The 23,814-nt window shown below is 39.0% G+C and overlaps 5 protein-coding genes across 9 annotated transcripts; 2 read left to right on the top strand and 3 right to left on the bottom strand.

Annotated features, from left to right (window-relative positions):
* Window positions 1-34: 34 nt before the first annotated feature.
* LOC136415433 (uncharacterized protein C3orf38) lies at window positions 35-1,354 on the bottom strand. The gene is made up of 4 exons (XM_066400002.1): window positions 1,205-1,354; window positions 963-1,104; window positions 562-906; window positions 35-505 (listed from the first exon to the last, which is right to left on the bottom strand). Exons 2-4 carry the CDS (start codon window positions 1,075-1,077, stop codon window positions 114-116), a joined length of 852 nt encoding a protein of 283 aa, XP_066256099.1. The 5' UTR covers window positions 1,078-1,104; window positions 1,205-1,354; the 3' UTR covers window positions 35-113.
* Window positions 1,355-1,784: 430 nt separating this feature from the next.
* On the top strand, window positions 1,785-3,476 carry barc (RRM1_TatSF1_like and RRM2_TatSF1_like domain-containing protein barc). Its single transcript, XM_066400274.1, has one exon. It carries the CDS (start codon window positions 1,862-1,864, stop codon window positions 3,149-3,151), a length of 1,290 nt encoding a protein of 429 aa, XP_066256371.1. The 5' UTR covers window positions 1,785-1,861; the 3' UTR covers window positions 3,152-3,476.
* Window positions 3,477-5,161: 1,685 nt separating this feature from the next.
* On the bottom strand, window positions 5,162-12,759 carry LOC136415413 (uncharacterized). Of its 3 annotated transcripts, none has more exons than XM_066399984.1 (11): window positions 12,675-12,759; window positions 12,406-12,514; window positions 11,265-11,499; window positions 10,907-11,159; window positions 10,719-10,842; window positions 10,178-10,544; window positions 9,929-10,124; window positions 9,483-9,677; window positions 9,198-9,427; window positions 8,716-9,010; window positions 5,162-8,163 (listed from the first exon to the last, which is right to left on the bottom strand). In XM_066399984.1, the coding sequence occupies exons 2-11, from the start codon at window positions 12,438-12,440 to the stop codon at window positions 7,847-7,849; spliced, it is 2,247 nt and encodes a 748-aa protein (XP_066256081.1). In that variant the 5' UTR covers window positions 12,441-12,514; window positions 12,675-12,759; the 3' UTR covers window positions 5,162-7,846. The 3 variants fall into 3 exon arrangements, with proteins under 3 accessions (XP_066256081.1, XP_066256083.1, XP_066256082.1); XM_066399986.1 differs by having other exon boundaries at window positions 9,237-9,427; XM_066399985.1 differs by having other exon boundaries at window positions 11,265-11,493.
* A 446-nt stretch (window positions 12,760-13,205) lies between these two features.
* LOC136415414 (ATP-dependent RNA helicase p62-like) lies at window positions 13,206-18,352 on the top strand. 2 transcript variants are annotated; one of them, XM_066399987.1, is made up of 8 exons: window positions 13,206-13,287; window positions 13,452-13,541; window positions 14,317-14,822; window positions 15,012-15,567; window positions 15,754-15,992; window positions 17,393-17,571; window positions 17,817-17,994; window positions 18,055-18,352. In XM_066399987.1, coding segments are annotated over exons 2-8 (1,668 nt in total). In that variant the 5' UTR covers window positions 13,206-13,287; window positions 13,452-13,539; the 3' UTR covers window positions 18,063-18,352. The 2 variants fall into 2 exon arrangements, 1 of the variants encoding a protein (XP_066256084.1); XR_010752610.1 differs by lacking the exons at window positions 17,817-17,994; window positions 18,055-18,352 and adding an exon at window positions 16,753-17,178 and having other exon boundaries at window positions 17,393-17,533.
* Window positions 18,353-18,623: 271 nt separating this feature from the next.
* On the bottom strand, window positions 18,624-23,794 carry LOC136415402 (uncharacterized). Of its 2 annotated transcripts, XM_066399970.1 has the most exons (11): window positions 23,604-23,779; window positions 23,078-23,247; window positions 22,611-22,907; window positions 22,322-22,539; window positions 21,823-22,250; window positions 21,530-21,768; window positions 19,809-19,987; window positions 19,616-19,754; window positions 19,324-19,564; window positions 19,151-19,269; window positions 18,624-18,927 (listed from the first exon to the last, which is right to left on the bottom strand). In XM_066399970.1, coding segments are annotated over exons 1-11 (2,040 nt in total). In that variant the 5' UTR covers window positions 23,606-23,779; the 3' UTR covers window positions 18,624-18,919. The 2 variants fall into 2 exon arrangements, 1 of the variants encoding a protein (XP_066256067.1); XR_010752609.1 differs by lacking the exons at window positions 18,624-18,927; window positions 19,151-19,269; window positions 19,324-19,564; window positions 19,616-19,754 and adding an exon at window positions 20,241-20,792 and having other exon boundaries at window positions 19,848-19,987; window positions 23,604-23,794.
* Window positions 23,795-23,814: the final 20 nt, after the last annotated feature.

The raw sequence follows: 23,814 nt of genomic DNA, 5'->3' as shown, positions 1-23,814 counted from the left end.
AATACTTCTTTATATTTGTATTTTTATTACAGCCTGAAGGTGACAGTAACTATTGTCCATATCTCGTCCTCACAACACAGCAAGTTTATTCTTACAAATTGAAATAAAAATAATCACTCTGAAGGCAACATCAACAAATCTCGAGTTAACTCATTATCACACAACTTTGGAAATTGTAAAACGTTGTTTTTAGCTCGCAGGTTCAGTCTCGTGTTTTTAATCTTCCAATTATTCTCACTGAAGGGATCCCTGGCTAAGGCAAATACTTGTTCAAACACTCCTATGCAAGTGTTCCCTACATGCAGGGTCCCACATGCCAATACCATTACCAAGCCGTGAGGGTCCATTCTGCCCTGGATTCCCTCGCTTGTGTCATTGAGATTGAAGTGCAGATTGTGTTGAAGTCTCACCTTAAGTAAAGCTTCTGTAACTTCTTTGGGATTGTTGTCCACTTCAGTGGTGTCACAGGAATCATTCACAAACATGTTGAGTCTAAGTTTGGCATCTGTAAGGGTGCATTAAGTAAATTTGAGTGACTTTTTTCTCAGATTTTGCCTGTACCTGAAAAAAAGTGCTCAGCTCCACATTCGTTATCATTCAACATTGAATAAAACCAATTAGCAAATTTAGTTGCCATAAGATGTACGCTACCACCCTCTTGTTGGGTTCTTTCAACAGAAACTTTACTGGGACTTGGTTCAGTAATTTCATTATTTTGACCTCCACCTATACGTGGTAAATTCCAGAAGTCTGCTACGCCGTCAATTAGCTCATTTTTTGTTATTGGCAGGCGGACTTTGATATTATTTGCCTCCAAATAATTAAACAGAATATCCCTGGTCACTGCTTTTTTCCTTAAAATGCTTAATTCATCTGGAGAATACTTGATTATGTTTTCAATGGCTTCTAAAAAACATATTCCCACAGAAATTAGGATTTTTCCTAAAGAACCAAAAATGAACCTTTAGCATTTCTACTTTGTTTTAGCCCTTGCGTAACATTACGAGCTAAGGAAATTAAAGAATCTTTGTCTAAATAGGAGAGTAGTTCTACTAGGCTCCGTTTGGTACCCTCCATTCTAAAGCATCAACCTTTCTGTTTCACCTAAAATTAAATAATTGTTTGTTGTTGTAATCAGTGAGTGGGATCCTTAATCATTAATATTTCATTATTATATTAACATTTTTATTTAATATTTGCGTACACCTGATTGTGAGGCCGACTATATAATAATAGTGGTCAGTAAGTCATTAATACTGGGATAGTTAAACATTCTTAAATGTGTAATAACTTAAATTTGGGTCTTGCAAGTACTATCACTACCACAAAAAGGATATATTACAGCAAAGTGGTTGAATTTTTGTTATCTCGTAAATCAATATCTCGTGATTAATTACCCTCTCAAAATTAAAAAGGATTTAATTTGGAACTTTATTTATCCAAAATTTTAAAAAAATACGTAAAGTATCATAACATGGAACATAACCTTAAATACGAGAATATCAATGAAGCTAGGTGTTTACTATATCTAATACGAAGTAAATGTCAACAACAGAAAGATACTCATAATCTATTGACATCCTTGTTTCACATCGCATCACGAAAATCCTTCATTTATTGAGGTTATGAATAAATATTTTGACATTTGACAGATTAGTTAACAATAGGTTAGTTCAAGCGACAATTTTGGGGGTCATTCTGGGTATTTCTTCTTGAATAAACTTTATAATAAAGCTAAAAAACAAACAAAAAATCAATAATAATACTGTCGAGCTCGGCAAAATCAAAATATCCCGGTTCGGTCATAAATTGAAGCTGATAGAGTAAGAAATGTACTAGCTTATTAAACAGGAACCCTAATATGGATTTAAACAGCACAGAGAACACTCGTCCAATTTCAGAAAATCCTACACTCTTAACAGAGGAAAAATCTGTTGTCACCCAAGACAGTACCAACATGCAAAGCAGAGAAAACCAAGTAAGAGACACTGAGGTGGGAAAGCAGCAATATGACTCCAAAAATGTACATTACGATGGAGATACGGCAATTTACACAGATCAATACACAGGTTATCAATATCAATGGGACGATAACAAACAAGAATGGATACCAAGGCAAAACCTTACTTATGAATTTGAAGATGACACTCATGTATACACAGAGCCTGATGGCACGAAACTGTTTTGGGACAAAGAGAAGAAAGCCTGGTTTCCAAAGGTTGATGATGACTTTATGGCACGTTATCAAATGTCTTATGGTTTTAATGAGCATAGTAGCGAAGAATCAAGGACAGTACCAGACAAAGAGGCTCCAAAAGTTGAAGCTAAACTGCCAAAAGGTGAAAAACGAAAAGCCTCAGAACCGACATGGTTCCAAGTAAATGAAGACCAAAATACTAATGTCTATGTTTCAAATTTGCCTTTAGATATTGAGGAAGAAGAATTTGTGGAGTTTATGCAGAAATGTGGTTTGGTGATGAGAGATCCAGTAAGTGGAAGTTTTAAAGTGAAACTGTACAAAGATCCAGGAACTAATTATCTGAAAGGAGATGCCTTATGCACATATATTAGAATTGAATCCGTGGAGCTGGCTTTGAACTTGCTGGATGGCTGTAATTTGAGGGGGCAAAAAATCAAGGTAGAAAGGGCAAAGTTTGAGTTAAAGGGAGAGTTTAATCCCAAATTGAAACCAAAAATGAAAAAAAGGAAAGAGAAAATGAAGCTTAAGAAACAACAAGACAAGCTGTTTGATTGGAGGCCTGAGAAGAAAGAAGGGGAAAAATCCAAACACGAAAGAATAGTTATAATAAAGAACTTATTTGATCCAGACATTTTTGATAAGGATGTCAGCTTAATTTTGGAATTCCAAGAAGATTTGCGAGAGGAGGCAGGAAAAATAGGAGAAGTCCGGAAAGTGACTCTTTTTGACCGGCACCCAGAGGGTATTGCCCAGATCACAATGGGTAACCCAGAAGAGGCATCCCAAGTTGTCAAAATGTTGAACGGCAGGTGGTTCATGAAGCGGCAGCTTAGTGCGGAAATTTACGACGGCAAAACGAAGTATAAAATATCTGAGACAGATTCTCAGATTAATCAACGATTAGAGGGCTGGGATAAGTTTTTGGAAGAAGAAGATAATGAGGGGCGATAAGAAAGACGGTTCACAGACAATCAGATAATATTCCCCCAAATAATGAAGAACAGAAGCAATTTAACTGAGGAAAGGGCATCAAACGCAAATTGAAATCGGACGTAATAGCAACATTTTATTTTTTTACTTAACTTTCACCTCACGGCCTAGTAGTTCTGTCTCATTCCGGATTGTTAAACATAATGTCAAAAAGTGAAAGAAAAGTTCGTTCAGTGTGTTCCGAATGTGCCGGTTTCGCCTTTTGAAATGCCACTGAAATAGTTATTTGTTGAAATTGATGTAGGACAATTGCACGACCATAAAACTTTTTAAAATTAAAGGGAATTTAGTGCTGCTTAGAATTTGTGAGACAGTTGTTTGCAAAGTGTTGATTGATTGTTGCTGACACATAATTATTTTATAATGTATTATTAAATTCTGTATAATATATATAATAGACGATAAATGAATGCGTTTACAGAAAAAAATTAAGGGGAAGGGGGTACTATTATTTATAGTAAGGAAAAAAGCTCAAAATGGCCGCCAGTGATTAAAACCGAAGCCGCGTTGTCACGTCATCTTTTTTGATATGTATTAGGTCGTGTAGTATGAAATGAGTAGATTCTCGAAATGCCACATTCAACCGCGAATAACTTCACTCTAAATCTACATTTGGACTTGACTTTTTTATGTGGAAAAGGCACATTCTTCCTCTTTCGATCAGAGTTTAAAGTGTTAAAAATTATTGAAAACTTTTATTTTTATAAACATTTTTGTGCAGCCATGCAAAATAGTGAAATTCGTGTGTTGATGAAATATGAGTTCCACCGTGGAACCACAACAGCTCAGACGGCTCGCAATATTAATGATGTGTTTGGTACTGAAGTCACTTCGCAGCAAACAGTATCTCGTTGGTTCATGAAATTTCGTTCTGGCAATTTTGACCTAACAAATGAACCACGTGGACGACCTGAAACTCAAGTGGATAACGATTATCTGAAAGCCGTGGTGGAAGCGAATCCACGTCAAAGTGCAAGCGAATTATCGTTAATGTTCAGTGTAACCAAAAAAACAATATTGACTCATTTGGCTGAAATTGGTAAGGTGAAAAAGCTGGACGAGTGGGCACCGTATGAGTTGAGCGACATACAGAAAGAACGACGTCTCGAAGCTTGTGTTTCTTTGTTGTGCCGGTATAATAACGATCCATTTTTGAATCGGATTGTTACTTGTGATGAGAAATGGATCCTATATGACAATACCAGACGTTCATCGCAGTGGTTGGATCAAGATTGTGCGAAAAAAAATCTTCATCAAAAGAAGCTTATGGTGTCCGTTTGGTGGTCCAACGCAGGTGTCATCCATCACAGCTTCATGAAACCTGGTGAATCGATTACGGCTGATGTCTACTGCCGACAACTGACCGAAATGCTGAGGCAACTGACGGTTAAGCAGCCAAGATTAGTCAATCGAAGCGCACCGCTATTGTTGCACGACAACGCTCGGCCACACGCCGCACAAGTCACCTTGGCCAAGCTACGGGAGTTGGAATTGGAAACTCTTCGTCATCCACCGTATTCACCCGACTTAGCACCCACTGATTACCACTTCTTTCGAAATTTGGATAACTTCTTGGTAGGGAAAACATTCAACTCCGACGAGGCTGTCAAAGCTGCCTTCCAAGAGTTTATCGACTCCCGGCCTGCAGGCTTTTACAGCAGGGGGATCAATGAACTTCCCGTTAAATGGCAGAAGTGTATTGATAATGGTGGTGCATATTTCGATTGACAAGAAAAACATTTCATATGAAAAAAAAATGACTAAAGTTTCAATTCAATTCTACTCATTTCATGCTACACGACCTAATATTTATGTTGCACTCTAGATTGCTGCCAAAAGGGAAATGGCATTGTTGTTCTTTTCACACTTCATGAAAGGTAGGAGAGGCCAGGTCGAAACCGCTCAAAAATAAGGGGAAGATAGGATAAAAATTTCAAATGTTTCCCACATGGGTCAATGAAACAGCTTACCTTTAAATTATAAATGTATTCGTCGAATGGCATTAGATACACACACTATACCCATTCTACATCAAATTTTAAACTGTTTAACAAAGTGAAAGAAAACAAAATCCAAGTTACATTCTAGATTAATATATAATACTGTATTACATACAAGAAATGCACTTCTCTTGAAACTTACAGAAGAGTATCATTGAAAAATCTTTTATCACGTTATGGGGGGAGGGGGGTAATGTGAGTAAATTATGTATCCCAGAATGTTGGAATGCGACACGACATACCGCTTTGGTACAAGATGGCTCGGTATAAAGCATTTATTTCGCGTGGGTACTTCATACTTCAAACGACACTTGCCCGTTTTTTTTAAATTTGTTTTTGCGAATCATAAATAGGGAAAGTCGTCAATCGTTACGATGCAATGGCGCTTATCACAGAATAATGAAATAACTTCACTTTGTGCATGCCAATTTAGTATTTTATGCACGCGAGTCCGAATACGAGGTACGTTTAGAATGTGGTATTTTTGGACTGCCCTGGTTAACTTAGATTAACGATAGCAATTGATCAGGGAAAGTAATAATCATTACTCGATTTAAAATAAAGTATAGTACTAATGCGTTATTTCAGTCAGTCTTTGAACAGGAATAAATATCACATCATAATCGTAAAAAACGTAACGCGCCTCTTTTACTCGGAGCAGTTAATGTATTATTCTTTGCTATCTTTTTATTTCCTAGAGAATATCACAGATGACACCGTGAGCTAATTGCTAATAACAACACTCAAGACGCTTAATTGGTACGGAGAGTTTGCTGGCGAATTTCATTCGGTCCACGTCCCAAAAAACACATCCTGAATTTATCCGATATCGAGCGTATTTAGCACCACGCTTACAAACGATAAACGAGAGTTTACTTAATACTACATATTATATTTACACGACACTAGCAGTCCTTAAGATCCACTTTTAATGCCCCAACACGCAATATCACAATTTAACCTCAAACATTCGAGACTTGGAAAAATCAACAGCCTTATTCAAGGAAACGAACGGTGAAAGTCTAATCTAACCTTTTCCAGACAAATTTTGGTTTCACTGCAATAATTTATTGTCTATGATTACACAGCTGTTTGTAGGTTAAATGTTCGTTATGACGCATAAGGGTCGAATTGATGCAAATATAAATCGCTTGCATTTCAATCTAAAACCTTATTCGGAACGAAATAATAATAATATGACTCACACTCTTTGGCTAATTTCGACGCAGGGGGCATCCAAATCTCCCGAAACACTTCCCTTAAGCACAGCCCGTTTGAAGATTCAACATTTTTAATATTTAGAGTTATTTCTACGTAAACTATGCTATTTCATTGATTTTGCAGAGTTCCTGGTTCCGTTACGACACTTTGGAAGCTAAATATGATCTACGTATGTAAACCGACGACCGCCTACAGTCTCGTATAGTACTAAAATTTAAAAATATGCCGCCTTTTTTCCCTTAAAAAATGAACTGCGTTTAAGAAGAAAAAATTAAGATTTTGGCATCTAACTAACCTAAAAACCTACAGTAGATAAGTAGAAATAATTATGAAAGAAAATACTGCATTTTTGATCTACTATGCAAGTCATATATATATAAAATTGGGATCCTGGTACGATATTAGCACCGCATAGTATCAATATAATATTATGTATCATTTGTAAATACTTATAAAGTAGCCGAAACTCCCCTTCTATATGTTTCGTGCATTTCAATGGCATACAGGATAACCTTAACTACTTCTAACTACTTCACATATAAATCAAACTTCGGTCCGTTGCTACGCTACTGCAAAACATCAATGTGGCTTCCCTACATGTACGGTAGTTTTTAAAGATACGGCAACGCTGTCTAAAAACGGCCCTATCCACTTATGTTAGACGATTATCTTTGGAAAAACGGCAACGTTGCCATAATTCGTTTGAATATGGCAATCCATGGAATTGAACGGGAACAAAGTTAAGCAAATTTATCCGCATATTTCTCAAACAAATGTCTCTTTAAATGCCAAATTCTTTTGGCAACATTGCCCGCCTCACGGCCTTGTGACTATTAGAAAATTCAATCGTTTTGAAAAAATAAAAGCAACAGGCGCGGCTGCTACTATTTCCGGCAAAGTAGTTTTTTGACTCTCTAATAGCAACGAACAGAAGCTTTCCTCTACACTAGGCGAAAAACGTTAAAGGTTTTTTTGAACTTCTGCTGAAGTAAAAGTTTGCTAGAGCGGGGAGCTGGCACTGAGCATCCGCTGCAGCTTAAATTCGACTCTACGTAAAACCAGAGATGGAATGACCCGATTCGAAACAACTCCTCTCCACCTAATACAACGTTACATCGGTTGAAAAGAGTGCGAAGATCGCGAATCGACAATTAACATTAAGATCTTGAACAGAAGCAAGTGATACACTGCAAGAGAGAAACAGAGAGAGAGATAGAAAGAGAGAAAGCAAAACTATAATGTGATTATTTCTAGACGCTAATACATGCAAGATAAATATTATGCGAGTACCGCGTATGCGAATAAAAGCGGTGGTTGTCGCACATCAAATTTAACCTTCGTATGAATAAAGCTACGGAAACAAATAGGATTTTTCTGGCAAAAAAATCAGCACTTACTAAACTGATCCGTATGCGACAACCCTGTTTAAACGGATCTACTGCTGCACGGTTGCCGTTGGAGGCGCAGCGTACTGTGCAGGATATGCAGTATATCCCACAGGAGCGGCAGCGTACTGCCCGTAAGGACCGCCTTGATTTTGATATGCGCAAGGATTTGCAGCCCCCGTGAGCCCGCGGCTCTGGAAAAATTTGTGGCTGATAAGATTTTGAATGCTATCGGGTACTCCGGAGTTAGCGGGGCCTTGCACCATGTACGAGCTGTTACCCGTTGGCATGTATGAGGCTGACTGCATGGGGTTTTGGTACTGTTGGCGCTGGTTGAAACGGTTGAAGTTTCTTTGGTTGCCTTGACCTGGAAGAAAATATCAGGTTTTTAAAATCTTTATTCACGCTGAGTTTGACGGCGATTCTGTCAGCAATAGTTTTGCCTTGACTCGAACATCAAAATACGTAACAGGGAGAAAGAACACTCTAATGTGCTTGTAATCCGGATACAAATATTCGTATGTTGGAATACTATATTGTTTTGATTCTTAGTCTGAAGACACCAAAAATCAAATAATTAAAATATTTCATATTATGTTCCACACGTCCGACACCCAATTAGATAATGATAACACTGATTGGGCTCTAATGTGTGAGTCACACACTTGTTATATTTTTCAATTTATGACTAACAAAAATTGAAAATTTATCAGCGTAATGTTTTAAGCTGTTTATGAAGCGAAAACCGTTACAGTGTGCGTCACAGTCACAGAAAATACAATTGAAAATTTCTATTTCACTATATTCATTTGCTAAAATAGCAAAGACCCACTTGGGTCCTTTTTTTAAATTTAAATTACTAATAAAACAAATGTATATTTCTTGCCTGGACCATCGACAACTCATTTTCTTTACTTACCATAATTGTTTCTCCCTTGATTGTTCATTTGTCCCTGACCATACAAGGGCGGACTGTAGTTCTGCTGGTAAACCTGAGAGCCCTGATACTGCGAGTTCTGATACTGATTAAAACCGCTGTTGTTGTATCTTGGCTTGTGCTGATAGGCGCCCTCCCTGCTCTGCATATTTTTCATTCCACCGAGAACGTTCTGCTGCTGATTTCCGTAGAATTCCATGCCTCCCATATAGTTGCCCTGGGGCTTCTTTTGCCAAGCACGATTACCAGAATTATTCGAATTAGGTGACGAATTATCCTTGAAGGAAATTAAGATATTTTCAGCACAAAAACAGTAATTTAAAGGCTTGTAAATTAAACAATACGGAATGATGATTGAACAGTTAATATTTGGATTAAATTAAGTGGACGAAGGCGTGAAAAACTTAAATTTCAAATGAAAAATGATCTAAAGAATTAGTTGCAAATAAAAAAAACCTATTCACATATACATAATCATTTTCTCTAAAATCACAACTATTAACCTTTTTCCTCTGATTCCAACGGTTGCGACCGGTTTGCATATGCTTCGAACTTTGAGCCAATTCTAGTAGTTGGGGATTAACGGCTTGTCCGGCTTCCTCAAGAACAGAAATCAGGTCTTTGGCTTGTCGTTGATTGTTAGGAGTAAAGAACGTGTATGCAGTACCAATTTGTTGACATCGACCAGTTCGCCCTGAAATTCGATCATTCAACGTGGCAAATACACCAAAAAAGACCCATGAGCCTACCAATGCGATGAACGTAGTCTTCGCTCGAGTTCGGGTAATCATAGTTAATTACGTATTTCACATCTTCAACATCAAGTCCACGAGCAGCCACATCGGTAGCCACCAAGATCGAAAATTTGCCAGTTCTAAACTCGTTTAAGACGTAATCGCGCTCTGGTTGAGACTTGTCACCGTGAATGCAAATCGCAGAAAAACCTAGGTGATGATAAATAAAGTTTTGATCATTCCAGACAGTAATAGTTTTGATTCAAACTGTTTTTTTTTTAATGTTCAAATACACCCGAATACTTCCAAACAAAAAGCATAAATTCAATGGGACATATTTCAAGTATAATCTCCCACAATTCCGACACCCAACTGGATGATAATTATTGCTTCCAAGTGGGCTCTAACATGTGGGGAATAACAAAGCCAAAAATGGAAATCACAAAACTACAAAGACGTACCCACAGACTTAACAACTTTGGTGATGTCGTCCACCTTCTTCTTAGTCTCAACGAATACGATGATTTTGTTATTGCGATCTGAGGCGATCTGCTTTAGCAGGCTGTTCAATTTCTCTTCTTTAGCGGGCTCTTCGCAAACATCCACTACTTGTTTGATATTGTGATTAGCCGATAAAGAAAGACTTCCAATATTAACCTGCAATTAAATTTTAAAAAATCCCAAACATTCCAATCAACAGCGTGACGTACCTGAATGTAATTCTCCAGAAATTCTTCAGCTAAAGCTTGCACTTGTTTCGGCCACGTTGCTGACCACATAAGCACCTGCCTATCCGGCCTTATTTGTTTGATAATCTTTCTTATTTGAGGTTCAAAGCCCATGTCTAGCATCCTATCCGCCTCATCCAACACTAAGTAAGTGCATCTGGCCAAATTAGTGGTGCCCTTTTCCAGGAAGTCAATCAATCTTCCTGGAGTGGCAATAACAATTTCCACTCCTCGTTCCAGATCTCTAGCTTGAGGACCTTTGGGTGAGCCTCCGAAAATACACGTATTTCGGATCATGGTGTTTGAACCAAACTCATGGGCAACCTTTTGAATCTGCTGTGCTAGCTCTCTGAAATAAATATCGCAGTTTTTAATTTCTGTTACAATTATAAGAAAACTATTGATTGATGAAGTTAAATCCATTTCGGAGATCGTCATAAGTCTTACATGTACAATAGAATCGTTTTTTACACAGCAAAATCATTAAAATTGTAAGAAGGAAGAAACTGAGATTATTTTATACCTTGTTGGAGCAAGAATCAATGCTATTGGTCCCTCTCCTCTTTGAGGTCTCTGCTGGCTGTTAATGTGAACTGTGGCAGGTAGCATATAAGCCAAAGTCTTTCCAGATCCAGTTTGTGCAATGCCTGAATAAACAGATACACATGGAAAAAAATGACCGAATATTGTTTTTCGGAGTTTATCGCTTACCTACTAAATCGCGACCGCTTAAGACAACAGGCCAACCCTGAGCCTGAATTGCAGTTGGATCGTCGAATCCTTGACTCATAAGGACGTTCATTATATAATCAGGAAAACTACTTTCTTCAAAATTAAAGTTGGGTTGAGGTACATCTTTACCACGGACAATGATGTCTTTGGACTCCCTGTATTTCTCAATCTCCTCTGGAGTCCTATTTTTGGTGTTTGCATGTGGAACATAGAAATCCTTCTTGAATGGGATCTGAAATTGAAGCCTTTCTATTTAGAAGAAATTGGAAAAGAGATGGGACATCTGCAATGGAAACAACCCTTATAAACCAAAACACAAATCAACTACAATGCCTACCAAATCAGTAGATTCCCAATTGGGGGTTCCCTGCCTTTCAGTGTCACTCTTGTCATCCTGATCTAACTGGTTCTGCTGGTAATTGTTGAAGTTCCTTGGGGTAAATCTTCTGCTATTGAAGTGCCGCATGTTGGGACCTCCAAAATCTTGAACTGCCGCAATATTGTGTGGTCCATTCCAATAGTTTGAAGGTTTTCCATATTGTTGTTCATTACGGTCGGGTCGTGACCTATACCTAAAGTTGTTAATAAACTTTTTTTTTACTTGCTACAGTAAAAGAAAATGTTCAGATAGCATAATACAATTTAAGAAGAAATTAAAAAGGCATTAATCATAGCAGAAATAACACAAATTTATTACGTTTGAGAATTAACAAAGTTCATTTGTGAACTCAATGGCGAATCATAATGGATAAATGAGAGGTGAAGAAAAAATACATGTCAGTTTCATAAGGCACTTTATTTTTGCGACAGTCATGCAACCAAGTTTGTATTTACTGATGTTTATGAGTTCCATCCATCTTGGACACACTGTATATGCACAGTAATTATTTATTTAAAGAGTGGAACAGTTATGATACGAACTGGTTTGGTAGGCAATTAAGTTCGGAAAATGTACTTTTGCCCCTGGTAGACATAGAAAAGTTTTACCGCCTAGTTATCAATGTTAACTAACCACAAAAAAATTTTTACTTACACATCCCATTACCATTTGCTAGCGAGAAAACTTTTTAATGCATATTTGTGGTAAAGTGGGGGAGGTTCAACTGGCAAATGCCGGCAATAAAACAACTTTACAGCACGCTCGTAAAAAAATAACTATTGTTCATATATCTGCAGAAAAAGGCAGTTTCCACCAGGTATTTGAATGGAAGAGGTAGCAGCTCTCACATTAGTGTGGGGTAGCTTCGAGGTCGTTGTAGGAGAAGCACGTTTCTCGGCACTTGTGTTGTTAGATTTATAACAATTGTTAATACTTCACGAAAACACGATAGGCAGTTGAATTCTGTATACACCCAAGATATACGCGGACTACAAAGCGGGCCACGACGGCCCATACCAATAACCTCAATTCTCAGCCTTAATTACCAAGAAATTACGGGTGTTTTACTTTACGCAATATTTAGATCTAATTCACTTACATTTGTGAATTATGAAAAACGTTGTTGTACTGCATTCTGTCGTGGCTATGAAGTATGTCAGCAGATTTTTCTCAAATGGCGGCCAAATATCAATCTGCAGCACCAGCAACTACACGGAAAAAAGATGTTTAAGATGGATAAAATCATAGCTAATGTATGCCACATAATCCACATATCTTAAGTAATGCTTTAAGTGCAAAATCACAACCATTAAATCAGTTTTTCAACATGAAAACTTGATTAATAATAATTTTTAAAAATGTGCTCACCTTCCTGCCTCAACCAGAAACCGCGAACCGAATTTTGCCGGGCATTTCCGAATCCATTCGCCAAATACTCAGGGAATAATACAGTGGTGCCACTGTTGCAAATCCTAGTAAGTCCAACTTGTCCCTAGAACCAATTAGTGCTGAATATAGCATAGTTTGAGATTTGCACCCAAAATATGTATGAATGGAAAAGATACGACGAAATGGAAGTTGTGACACGCAGGCTAAAGTGTAGATAGGACAAGCTTTAGTTGAGTACAAATTCAGGGAATGGGATTTGCTAAGTTCAAGAAACTGTGTCGCGGAGAGATTAGATTTACTAGCGCTCTCCATTCATTTCATCCGAATTTACGGCATATCTGTCATAACTTTTTAAGCGAGAACACCGAATCTAGTGCTGCTGAAACTAGAAACATTAAGTTTTTGATATCATAAACTTCCAGTAAATTTGCACCGCTTTTCCCTACTCTCCTAAATCCGCGACCTAACAGGAAATTCGGCCACCTATCGGAAAATCCTAATACCAAAACCGTTCTTCCGGCCAAGACCAACGTCATGGATCTGGATCTTTCAAACAGTCATCTCTCTCTCTGTTCGTCTGCCTTCCGAAGAGGTGAGTTGGGTTCCGTATTGTTTGTTCATGTTCCAGTCGTTTTCTGTATTCAACCGTGGTTTTTCCATTTACACGCGTTCGTAACCACATCGTAGGTTTAGATAATTCGCTCAAATACTGTTGTAGCAGCCTAATTTGTCTGTAATGTTCCGTCTTGTTTTCAGACTGAGGACTCTTCAGCTCCGTGCCGGCCACAACATTCTCAAACCGAACGTGTATCAAAAAACGTCCCAACACCAACAAAACTTTAATATGTAAGTATTTGCCTCCTCAGAGAATATTGTTAAACTAAAGCGCCGATTTTTACGTAACTATTGTATTTTCATTTGATTCCCTTCGTTTGGCCACCATTTTGTTCGGGTAAAAGTCTTAGGTTCAGGCGTGTAATGGCGGAGTTTTTTTTTACCTTTTGATGACGTAATTTGCCGAAGAAATATTAAACCGATTTGTTGCGAATCCGGGTTTGGATGTTGCACGTGGGGTCAACGTTTCTATAAATTTCTGAAATTTAACTTTTTATTGAGTTCATCCGCGTTTTGCCGCTCGTGCAACATCCTTAACAAAAGTAAGCATGTAGTCTGCACGTTTCTCATCAAGCTCGCAGTGCCATGTGAACTAATTACTTGCTCAACAGAAATAAAGCAAAATTTTACGTTTCACGTTTATTTTCTATTTTTTCCACATTAGCAGTATCCCATGCAATTCTTGCAGTATCTCCCGAATTTCCTTTAATTTCTTGTGAAATTGCCAAAGTACCTAAAAGTCGGTTAGTCTGGTACTGTGTGTTTGATCGTGATTCTAGGTTCTCTAAACGGAAAGGGCCTGTTGGTAATATGTGCATTTCAACATATGATTTTGCATGTCCTTAACAATCTGTCAAAAAGGCACATTAATTCGACTATAATGAGAGGCATACATGGCCTAAATCTGAAGCTTCTACGAAGAAGCAGCAACCAGAGTAGAAAGAGAATGTGAATTTAGTTTAAGAATCATGACGCGTTTTGAATGTCATTCTTCTTCCTTTCACAGGTCTTATGGCGGTAAATATCAGAACGGCAGCAGTGGAGGCTACGGCGGCGGGCGTCAAAACAGTTTCCAAAACGGCGGAAGTAGAGACAGTTACGGCTCGCGTAATAGCGGCTTCCAAAGAAATGGCGGTTACAGCCAGCGCGATTCCAACTGGTCCAATCAGGGATATGGCGGAAAATCGTTAGGAGCTGGCCAGCGTATGCGCCCAGTGGAATGGGGAAACAAGCAATTGCAACCCTTCAAGAAAGACTTCTACCAGGAACATAAAACCATTCAAGCAAGATCTGATTTTGAAGTCAATCAATTCCGAGCCGCCAAAGAAATCACCATAGAGAGTGACAATTGTCCTAAGCCAATTCAAAGCTTCCATGAGGCAAACTTTCCTGATTATGTGATGGATGCAATTGTGGCTCAGGGGTATGAAAGTCCCACTTCAATTCAAGCTCAAGGTTGGCCCATTGCGATGAGTGGGCACGACATGGTAGGAGTTGCACACACTGGCTCGGGTAAGGTTTGGAAAGAGAATTATTTTTATAATCAAATAAAATGTATTTCTCGTGAACATGATGAGACGGTTCTATGAACAGCTATGATTATCATACACCCTTTACCTCTAAGAAGACCTGATTTGTGAAAATTCTCCCAACTAAATTTTCATTAAAGCCGTGTTGTTTATGAAAATGCTTAAATTACAGGAAAAACTTTGGCCTACATTTTACCGGCGATAGTTCACATCAACCATCAGCCAGAAGTTCGTCGAGGCGACGGGCCGATCGTTCTGGTTCTTGCCCCCACCAGAGAATTGGCCCAACAAATTCAGCAAGTTGCCAATGATTTTGGCAAATCGTCGCACATCCGCAACTCTTGCATCTTCGGTGGCGCCCCCAAAGGACCCCAAGGCAGAGATTTGGAACGCGGTGTGGAAATTTGCATTGCCACCCCCGGCCGTTTAATTGATTTCTTGGAGAAGGGCGCCACCAACTTAGAGAGATGCACCTACTTGGTGTTGGATGAAGCTGATAGAATGTTGGATATGGGTTTCGAACCTCAAATTAGGAAAATTATTAGCCAAATTAGGCCTGACAGACAGACCTTGATGTGGTCGGCCACGTGGCCAAAAGAGGTCAAAAAGTTAGCTGAGGATTTTATGAAGGAATACATTCAGTTGAATGTGGGATCCTTGGAACTTTCCGCCAATCACAACATTTTGCAAATCGTAGATGTTTGCCAGGAGCATGAGAAGGAAAATAAGTGAGTGTTTGTATATACTTCTAACATTTTATTAATTTCATCATGATGACAAGTGATTATGAGTACCGTGATTATGTCTTACACACCTTTTAATCCTCTAAGAAGATCTGATTAAATTTGCATAATTATCTTTTATGTTCCATTGATTTTTATACTTTGTAAGTAATCGCAAATTATTCGTTTTAGATTAAATGGTCTTTTGCAAGAGATCGGCAACAACGGGGAACCGAATTCAAAAATAATAATTTTCGTTGAAACCAAGAAGAAAGTAGACAATATTACCCGCGTTATTAGACGGTTCGGTTGGCCGGCCGTCGCCATGCACGGCGATAAAAGCCAACAAGAACGTGACTATGTACTTAAAGAATTCAGAAATGGCAAGGCCACCGTATTGGTAGCCACCGACGTTGCTGCCCGAGGATTAGGTGAGTTGATTCTGTCTCTATATAGATGATCGGAAACTTCGAGATCCTAAATGTTAAATTGTGAATTTTGAGATTCAATGAGTAGCTTGCGTATAAAGGGGCCGGTTTATCAGTTAACAGCAATAAAAAAAAGAGCAGGTGTTGCGTGTTATGCTTACGGTTCATTTTCCGCTTAAATTGAAAAACCAGACCTAATGAGTTTTAGTAGCATTTATTGGGATTTTCCAGACTGGTCAAGCTTTGAATGTTTGCAGATGTTTGATCGAAATTTTATTGATTGAACGTATGTTTTTAATTTTTTTTCTTGTCCCTGTTGAAAGAATGTTACGGTTTTTTCCTGCGTTGTTCAATTCATTCGAATCAAGGTTCTTTATTGTGTTAAAACCTTGTTATGAGCATTGCGCAATTTGGTAATTTTTCAATTTGAATACGTATGGTGGAAAACTAATTTTGTGTCTATGTGGGTTTAGCTTTCCGAGTCAAATTTTGGTTTTTCATCCTTGAAATTTCAATCGATAACCCGGGGCATCAAATAACTGTGCGCGAAGATTATAAGTTATCAGTAATTATAAGTTATCAATTGTTAATATTACATTATTTTTTAGTTTAATCCTCTTGTTGTGGTGTGTGATATTAAATCATTCATTAAAACCATGAAGGTTCAGTCTTAAACCTTGTCTAAAAGAGTTTAATATCACTCAGTCCACATTCAATTCCTCACTCTATTAATCAGTCTGGGTATTATCCTGTTTTGTTTCAGAGGCACAAGCAGGATAGCTATAAATTTAGCCAGAGTTTGAGCTAAAATATGGCAGTTGTGTTCTAAAAAAATAAACAAAAAGGATGCAATATTGTCTTGCGGGTGCCTCTATAAGACCAGCGGAAGATTTTTGACATTGAAGCTGTGTTACCCACCGGGAGTAGCACTTTCCCCCCCCCAAAAAAATATCACTGATTGATCGCTTGGGAGGTGATAATTGGGAGGAAAAGTAAATAAGTAAAATCTGTCTTCCTATGGTCGATCTGCTGGAGTGTTTGAGTAGACCTTAAGTCCGCATTGGGACGGGGTCCACTGAAGCAAATAAGGCAGATAGTTATGCTACTAATTTTTGCAATGTTACTCTTCTGAATTGAATCTAGCCAGGGTTCACAACTTCATGGATTTTCGTTAAGACACCCGATCACGGTTAGTATCAGTTTACTTTGTTTTTGTTATATAATGCGATCTACAACCGTGCGATACTACTTTTATTCTAGAACGTATTGTTGCCATCTTTTGAAGCTTTTCATATTGTGCTGTTGTAGAATTCATTGAAATTAAGACTGATTTAAAAATTAATTAATTGGATTAGTAAAAAAGTGAACAAACATCGAAAATGATCCTTTTTTCTCTGAATTAGACGTAGACGGTATCAAGTATGTAGTCAATTATGACTACCCTAACTCGTCAGAAGACTATATTCACCGAATTGGTAGAACTGGACGGTCTGAGAGTACTGGAACCTCATATGCGTTCTTTACTCCGTCCAACTTTAAACAGGCCAAAGATTTAGTTTCCGTCTTAAAAGAAGCCAATCAGGTGAGTGATGTTTACTTGCTCCTTCGTTTAGTACTTATTTGTATCCTTCCTAATTGGCATGCCATTGCCTTGACACATCGGCAAAGCATGAATGCTTGTGGAAGGTAAATTGATGGGGAAATATGCCTTCGGTGTTCACACACTTAAAAGTCTGAATCCCATCCTCAAGTTTCCCAACATTTGTGATCTGTATAAATCATTATCGTAATTTGTTTGTCCCCGATCAAAAGAGATTTTCCGTTTAGGTGGTCAATCCGAAATTACAAGAAATTGCCAATAGAAGTGGCAACTATGGGGGAACAAGCAAGGGTAGATGGGGCAGTTATGGAGGGGGCGGCTTCAAAGGTAGAGAGAACAACGGTGTCCAAAGGCAACACTTTAAGTTCAATTCCGGTGGCTTTAAAAGCAACGGATATGGCAAAAGTTAGAAATCGACGAGTTTCTGCTTCAACTGGCTTTAACGAATTTGTTTTTTTTTTTCAGGTTATTAAGAAAATTCCGATCTGTGACATTCTTGAATCCGTGAATTCCACAGTGTTAGCTTAGTTCCATTATTTATTACATAGCACCTGTAACAAGTATTCCTCTCTTATTTCGTAGTTCGTCTAAGATACGTAACATGCATCCGAAGAAATTTAAAACATTCTAATCTGATTCTGTCATGATTGTAATGTATTTATTATGACTGTGATAGAAGTAGTTTACTTTTCTTTAGTTTAAGTTTTATAAGAGAGAATGTTCATTTAATGATTCTGATGAGAATTAAATGTTTTTGCTATAATTCTTTTTTTTTATAAAAATTTAATTTGCAGTGCTTTAGAGGCGAAGAGATGGTTATGGAACGGCATCATATATCTTGATAATATGACGCATTGAAATTTCAGGTAATGACAGATGCAAATGCCTCACTCTACGTACTGATCGCGATCATTAAGATATTAATAAAAGCGTATTTTTCGGTTTCTCTTGAAAATAATATTCTAGAATTCCACCTTACTGTATTACTCTGAATCAAACACTGTTTCGAACGAAAGATTTATTGAAATTAGAATTAAATTATAAAAAAGTATGCATCTTGAAGGCGAAAATAACTTCACTTTCATCCTACTATTACATGTCTTAGAAACGATAACATCCATTCGAATTAATACGGTAATGGCATTTATAGCAACCTACAGAATCGTACATGCAAGATTCTCGAAACCTAAATTATTAACAAGATAGATATTTACTTATACCTAGGAAAAATGGAGCAATCAAACACTGACGCTTATGCGCTGTAGAGTGGATTTATTAGTATACGATGATTGAATAAAGCCGTACATTCTGGGAGCTCACAGCAAGATAATTAATTAACTGAAAAAAAAACTTTAGTTTTAACCACGCATAGATATGAAAAAATCGTTTTACGAGCTTTTCAGTGTAAGTCAAATCCGAGTATTTGGCCACGCGGCTCGAAAGCTTCAGTGATAGTATACCAAAAATTTTATTTCACAAAACTGTGGTGATAATGTGTACTCAACATTTTGGAACAATAAAACTTCCAATGGCAAAAAATCGGTTAAATAAGTCTACTTACAACCGCCTTGTCCTCCACTAAACCGGGACGGACCACCACTTCGAAAACCACCGCGACCTGCACCTGGTCCACCACGAGATCCTCCTCCGCTACCTCCCCTGGACATTCCACCACCTCGACTAAAATGTATCAAGCTAGAACAAAAACGTTCTTTTTTACTCAAAAATTCTAACCTAAATCCTCCAGGTCCTCCGCTTCCTAATCCACCGCTTCCAGATGAGTTGCGATCTCCTCCAAAACGACTACCGCCTCCTCTTCCTCCCATGCTCCTGGAGTTCCCAAAACTGCCACTGTCACCTCCACGAAAGCCTCCACCACTGCGACTTCCGAATCCCCCACGGCTGCCAGAACTTCCCTCACCCATTGAACCACCTCTACTACTGGGACCTGAACGACTGCCCATACTACCTCCACCTGGATAAATTCAAAGAAAATGAACGAGTCTGTTCTGAGAAATTCATTTACCAGGAGGACCGCTTCGGCTGCCTCGAGAAAATCCGCTGCGACTTCCTCCACCACCAGAACTTCCCCAACGGCTGCCACCTTTACCTCCATAACCTCCGCCCCCACGACCCATCATTTCAGCTAACTTGGGATTCACTACCTGCGAAAATTAATGAGGTAAGTATATGATAAACCCACTAAGAGTGTTCCTTGCCTGGTTGGCTTCTTTGAGCACAGAGATCAAATCTTTGGCCTGTCTAGAGTTGCCAGGCGTGAAAAAGGCATATGAAGTGCCTGTTGAATCTGAGCGAGCAGTCCTTCCAATTCTATGAATATAATCTTCAGAGGAGTTTGGGTAGTCGTAATTTATGACGTATTTAATCCCGTCCACATCTAAATCAACAGTGCAATTGCATTAAAGACGGACAACGCTGAGTTGTCGCAATGTGTGCGCGCTTTGAAAGCTATGTTGCAACCATTGGAGAGTTAGGTCTTAAGTACCTGTGAATGTTTCTACTAGATGTGGTCATTTCTTCGAGAATTTAATTATTTGATCAGTTTAGGAACTTTTAAAGCACTTATGTACGAATCTCACGATTAAATTAACACTAAAAACTAAAGTGAAAGAAAACACAGTGGTACTAACCGTTCAAAACTCGGTACTGCAATTTCCGCGCGACGAAAGAGCTCTGGCCAGGAGCGATAACGTAAAGTTCTCTATAGTAGCGTATTATATGTATATTTCATTGCTGCTGCAGTGGTGTCTCGCCGTTTGATACAATAAGCGAGACCTCGTGTCGGGAATGAGATTCAGTTGCAACACACTCCCACTGCAGGACCGACAGGTTGACATACTTCTGGTTGAATTTAAAGACAGCTCGGCATCTTCTCTCGACCGCCGAGCTGGGATTGTTCGATGGGGGAAAACGATGGTTGGGAGGCAGACATAATTTGAGAAAAGAGAGTGGGAGGGTAAATGAATCCATTGATATGCCAACGATTTGATGCGGCCAACATCAAACTCGCCCATCGGTCTTCTACCCGTTCCTCAGAAAGGGTGGGTAGCCAGCCAGAGACACCCGCAAGACGCTGAATTGTATCCTATTTGTTTACTAGAACACAACCGCGTGGCGTATTCTGGGCATTGCTGAGGTTAAGAGTTTTATTATGCCGAATACGCCGGAGCCTGCTTGTGCCTCTGAAACAGAAAAAAGGATGCCCAGACTGATTAATTCAATGATTAAAATAAATGTTAAGTGTTAAATGTATATCCTATTCCAACTTATTTAAAATCGGGTGGTGCAATGGAAATTTTAAGCAGGAGAAACGGCACTTCAGGTTATTTATCCAGTTATTATTCAGTTTTCTCATAATCATTAGATGGAGTCCCAATGCACCACCCTCTACACGCCGCTTGTTGTAATGGAACAAACATTGTCAGCATGTCCTCGCAGATTTGCTTAAAGGATCATGGAAAAAGACTGTCTCCTCGCGCCCATAAGTTTACCGCTCGTACAAGTAATTATTACAAGTAAAATTAACAGATCGCATTACATTCTCTTGAGTCTCGAATTTGAGACAACCTGTATAACGTGGGATTTTACTCTCGTTTTGGACCAATGGTACTTCTCCGCTGTACGTAACCGGGCTGAAACCCCGGTTCAATATGGCCGCGGAGATTGGCTTTCACACTGTCAGACATCATCTTCAATGACAAGACGTTCTCTGTCTCACTGGCAAAGGCGGTCATATTACTTACGTCATTAAAAACCAGTCTGGCAAATCCCCATTGCTACTATAGATGAAGCTGATTTGGAAATATTTTCCTTATGTGCTTTTTTAGATTAATTCAAACTCTCAAACTCAAAACTGAACAAAATGGGCGAAAAATTGTAGTTAAGAAGAATAGATTGTGGGCCGGGAAGGCCTGCTCACCTAAGCCTCTCGCCGCCACATCAGTGGCGACGAGTATAGTGGACTTCCCAGTCCTAAAATCCCTCAAAACATAGTCGCGTTCCTGCTGGCTTTTGTCGCCGTGCATGCACAGAGCAGGCCAGCCGAAACGCTTAATATTCCTAGTGATTTGTTCCACTTTTTTCTTGGTCTCAACGAAAATTATGATTTTCGCACCCGGATCGGCACTATTCGAGATTTCCTGCAGCAGCTGGTTTAACCTAAACATCGAACATAGAAAACCATTCCCTCCCATACATCAAATAAAATCTTACTTATACTCCTTTTCGTGCTCCTGACATACATCCACGATCTGAAGAATATTGTGATTGGCGGATAATTGTAGAGAACCGATGTTTATTGTGGTGTAATCTTGCATGAAATCCGAAGCCAATTTCATGACTTCTTTGGGCCATGTGGCGGACCACATAAGAGTCTGTCTGTCAGGTCTGATTTGCTCTATGATCTTACGAATTTGAGGTTCAAAACCCATGTCCAGCATTCTATCAGCTTCATCCAAAACCAGGTAAGTACAACGGGCTAAATTAGTGGATCCCTTTTCCAGGAAATCAATTAATCGGCCAGGAGTTGCAATGCAAATTTCCACTCCTCTTTCCAAGTCTCTTGCCTGAGGCCCTTTCGGGGCTCCGCCGAATACACAGGTGTTTCGAATATATGAAGATCTCCCGAAATCGGCAGCTACCTGATTTAGAAAGGATATACCACCTTTTGAGTCAGAAAAGAACATGATGGAAAGTCAGATTTTTGACTGACCTGTTGGATTTGCTGCGCAAGTTCCCTAGTAGGGGCCAATACTAGTACTATAGGACCTTCACCGGCGCTAAGCCGTTGTTGATTATTTATATGGACTATGGCTGGCAATATATAAGCCAGAGTTTTTCCAGAACCGGTCTGAGCGATTCCCACCATGTCGCGACCACTCAAGGCAATCGGCCAACCTTGAGCTTGGATTGGAGTAGGAACATCGTAGCCTGAAAAATTCGCCCAAAACCAGGAATTTCACATTCTGTTTTCTTTTAAAAAAAACAAAAAAGATCCTTACCTTGATTCCGAATTTCCTCTAAAACATATTCGGGAAATCCCGCCTCATCGAAATTCTGTATAGGATTAGGAGCATCCACATCAGCAGTAATTTCTTTGGCCTGGCGGAACGCATCCACCTCAAACTGCGATCTGCTAGCAACAGCGGGATGCGGCACATAAAAGTCCTTTTTAAAGGGACGCAATTGCTGCATGTCCCAATGGGGCTTTCTTAGACCTCTTCCCGGGCCGCCGTTTCCGCCTCCACGACCTCCGAATCGTCCACCGCCTCCGCCGAAACGATCGCCACCTCGGCCACCTGGAAAATGCCAAAATACAAGATCGTTTGGAAATTCTACCGCAATTGGGAAAAAGATGTAAAATTACCCTCAGGCTAGTAGGTGGAACATAAAAATGGCACAAAATCGCATACATTTCATTCCTTGCCTTCTCATAACTTGGGGAAAAGTAAGATTGTGCACAACTTACCACCATTGCTTCTGAATCCGCCGCCTCCACCTCCACCACTACGAAAACCACCGCCGCCTCCTCCTCCACTCCTGAAACCTCCTCCGTCGCCGCCACGACCGCCGAATCTACTGCCTCCACCTCCACCATCTCGTCCTCGAAAGCCTCCACTACTGCCATGATTGAAGGACCTAATCAACCAAATTTGTGAATCTTTGTTTGTTTCTTCTTGAAACAAAAATTGAGATAATTTTACTATTTTTTGGAGCTTTAAAGGTATGGAATATGTTTTTTCACAAAAATAAAAAAAAAAGGGAAACAAGTCTCAGAAATGTGTTTTGCAAAGAGTGGAAACTAAAACCAAGATTGACAAAGGGAAATTTTTCATTTACAATATATTTAGAGAATAAACTTCAAAATATTTTATGGGAATAGGACTTGGTTTCTGCATCAAGAGCAATTGTTAGTTTAATGAATTTTTTATGATAAAACTGAGCTAAAGGGGCTATAGCTATTCTAATAACGAAAGGGAGCCCTTTATACTTACATTTTAAGTCACTTTAGTTACAGAACCTTGAGATCAACCTTGGAGGCCGGTGTTCGATGGCAAAATGGGGAATGAAGAATTAAAGACTGAAAAGAATTTTTACGAGTTCAAGGACGTCTGCTGCAGCAAAAACTACTGAACTCTACACTGCTTAAAATTTCAATTTAGATTTAGATTCTATTAAACCTAAAAGATGAATTCATTTTACATT

This window comes from Euwallacea similis, chromosome 20 (assembly GCF_039881205.1).
Source record: "Euwallacea similis isolate ESF13 chromosome 20, ESF131.1, whole genome shotgun sequence".
Classification (NCBI taxonomy): Eukaryota; Metazoa; Arthropoda; class Insecta; order Coleoptera; family Curculionidae; genus Euwallacea; species Euwallacea similis.
Note: the sequence above shows the minus strand (reverse complement) of the source record. Positions and strands in the feature narration are given on the sequence as shown.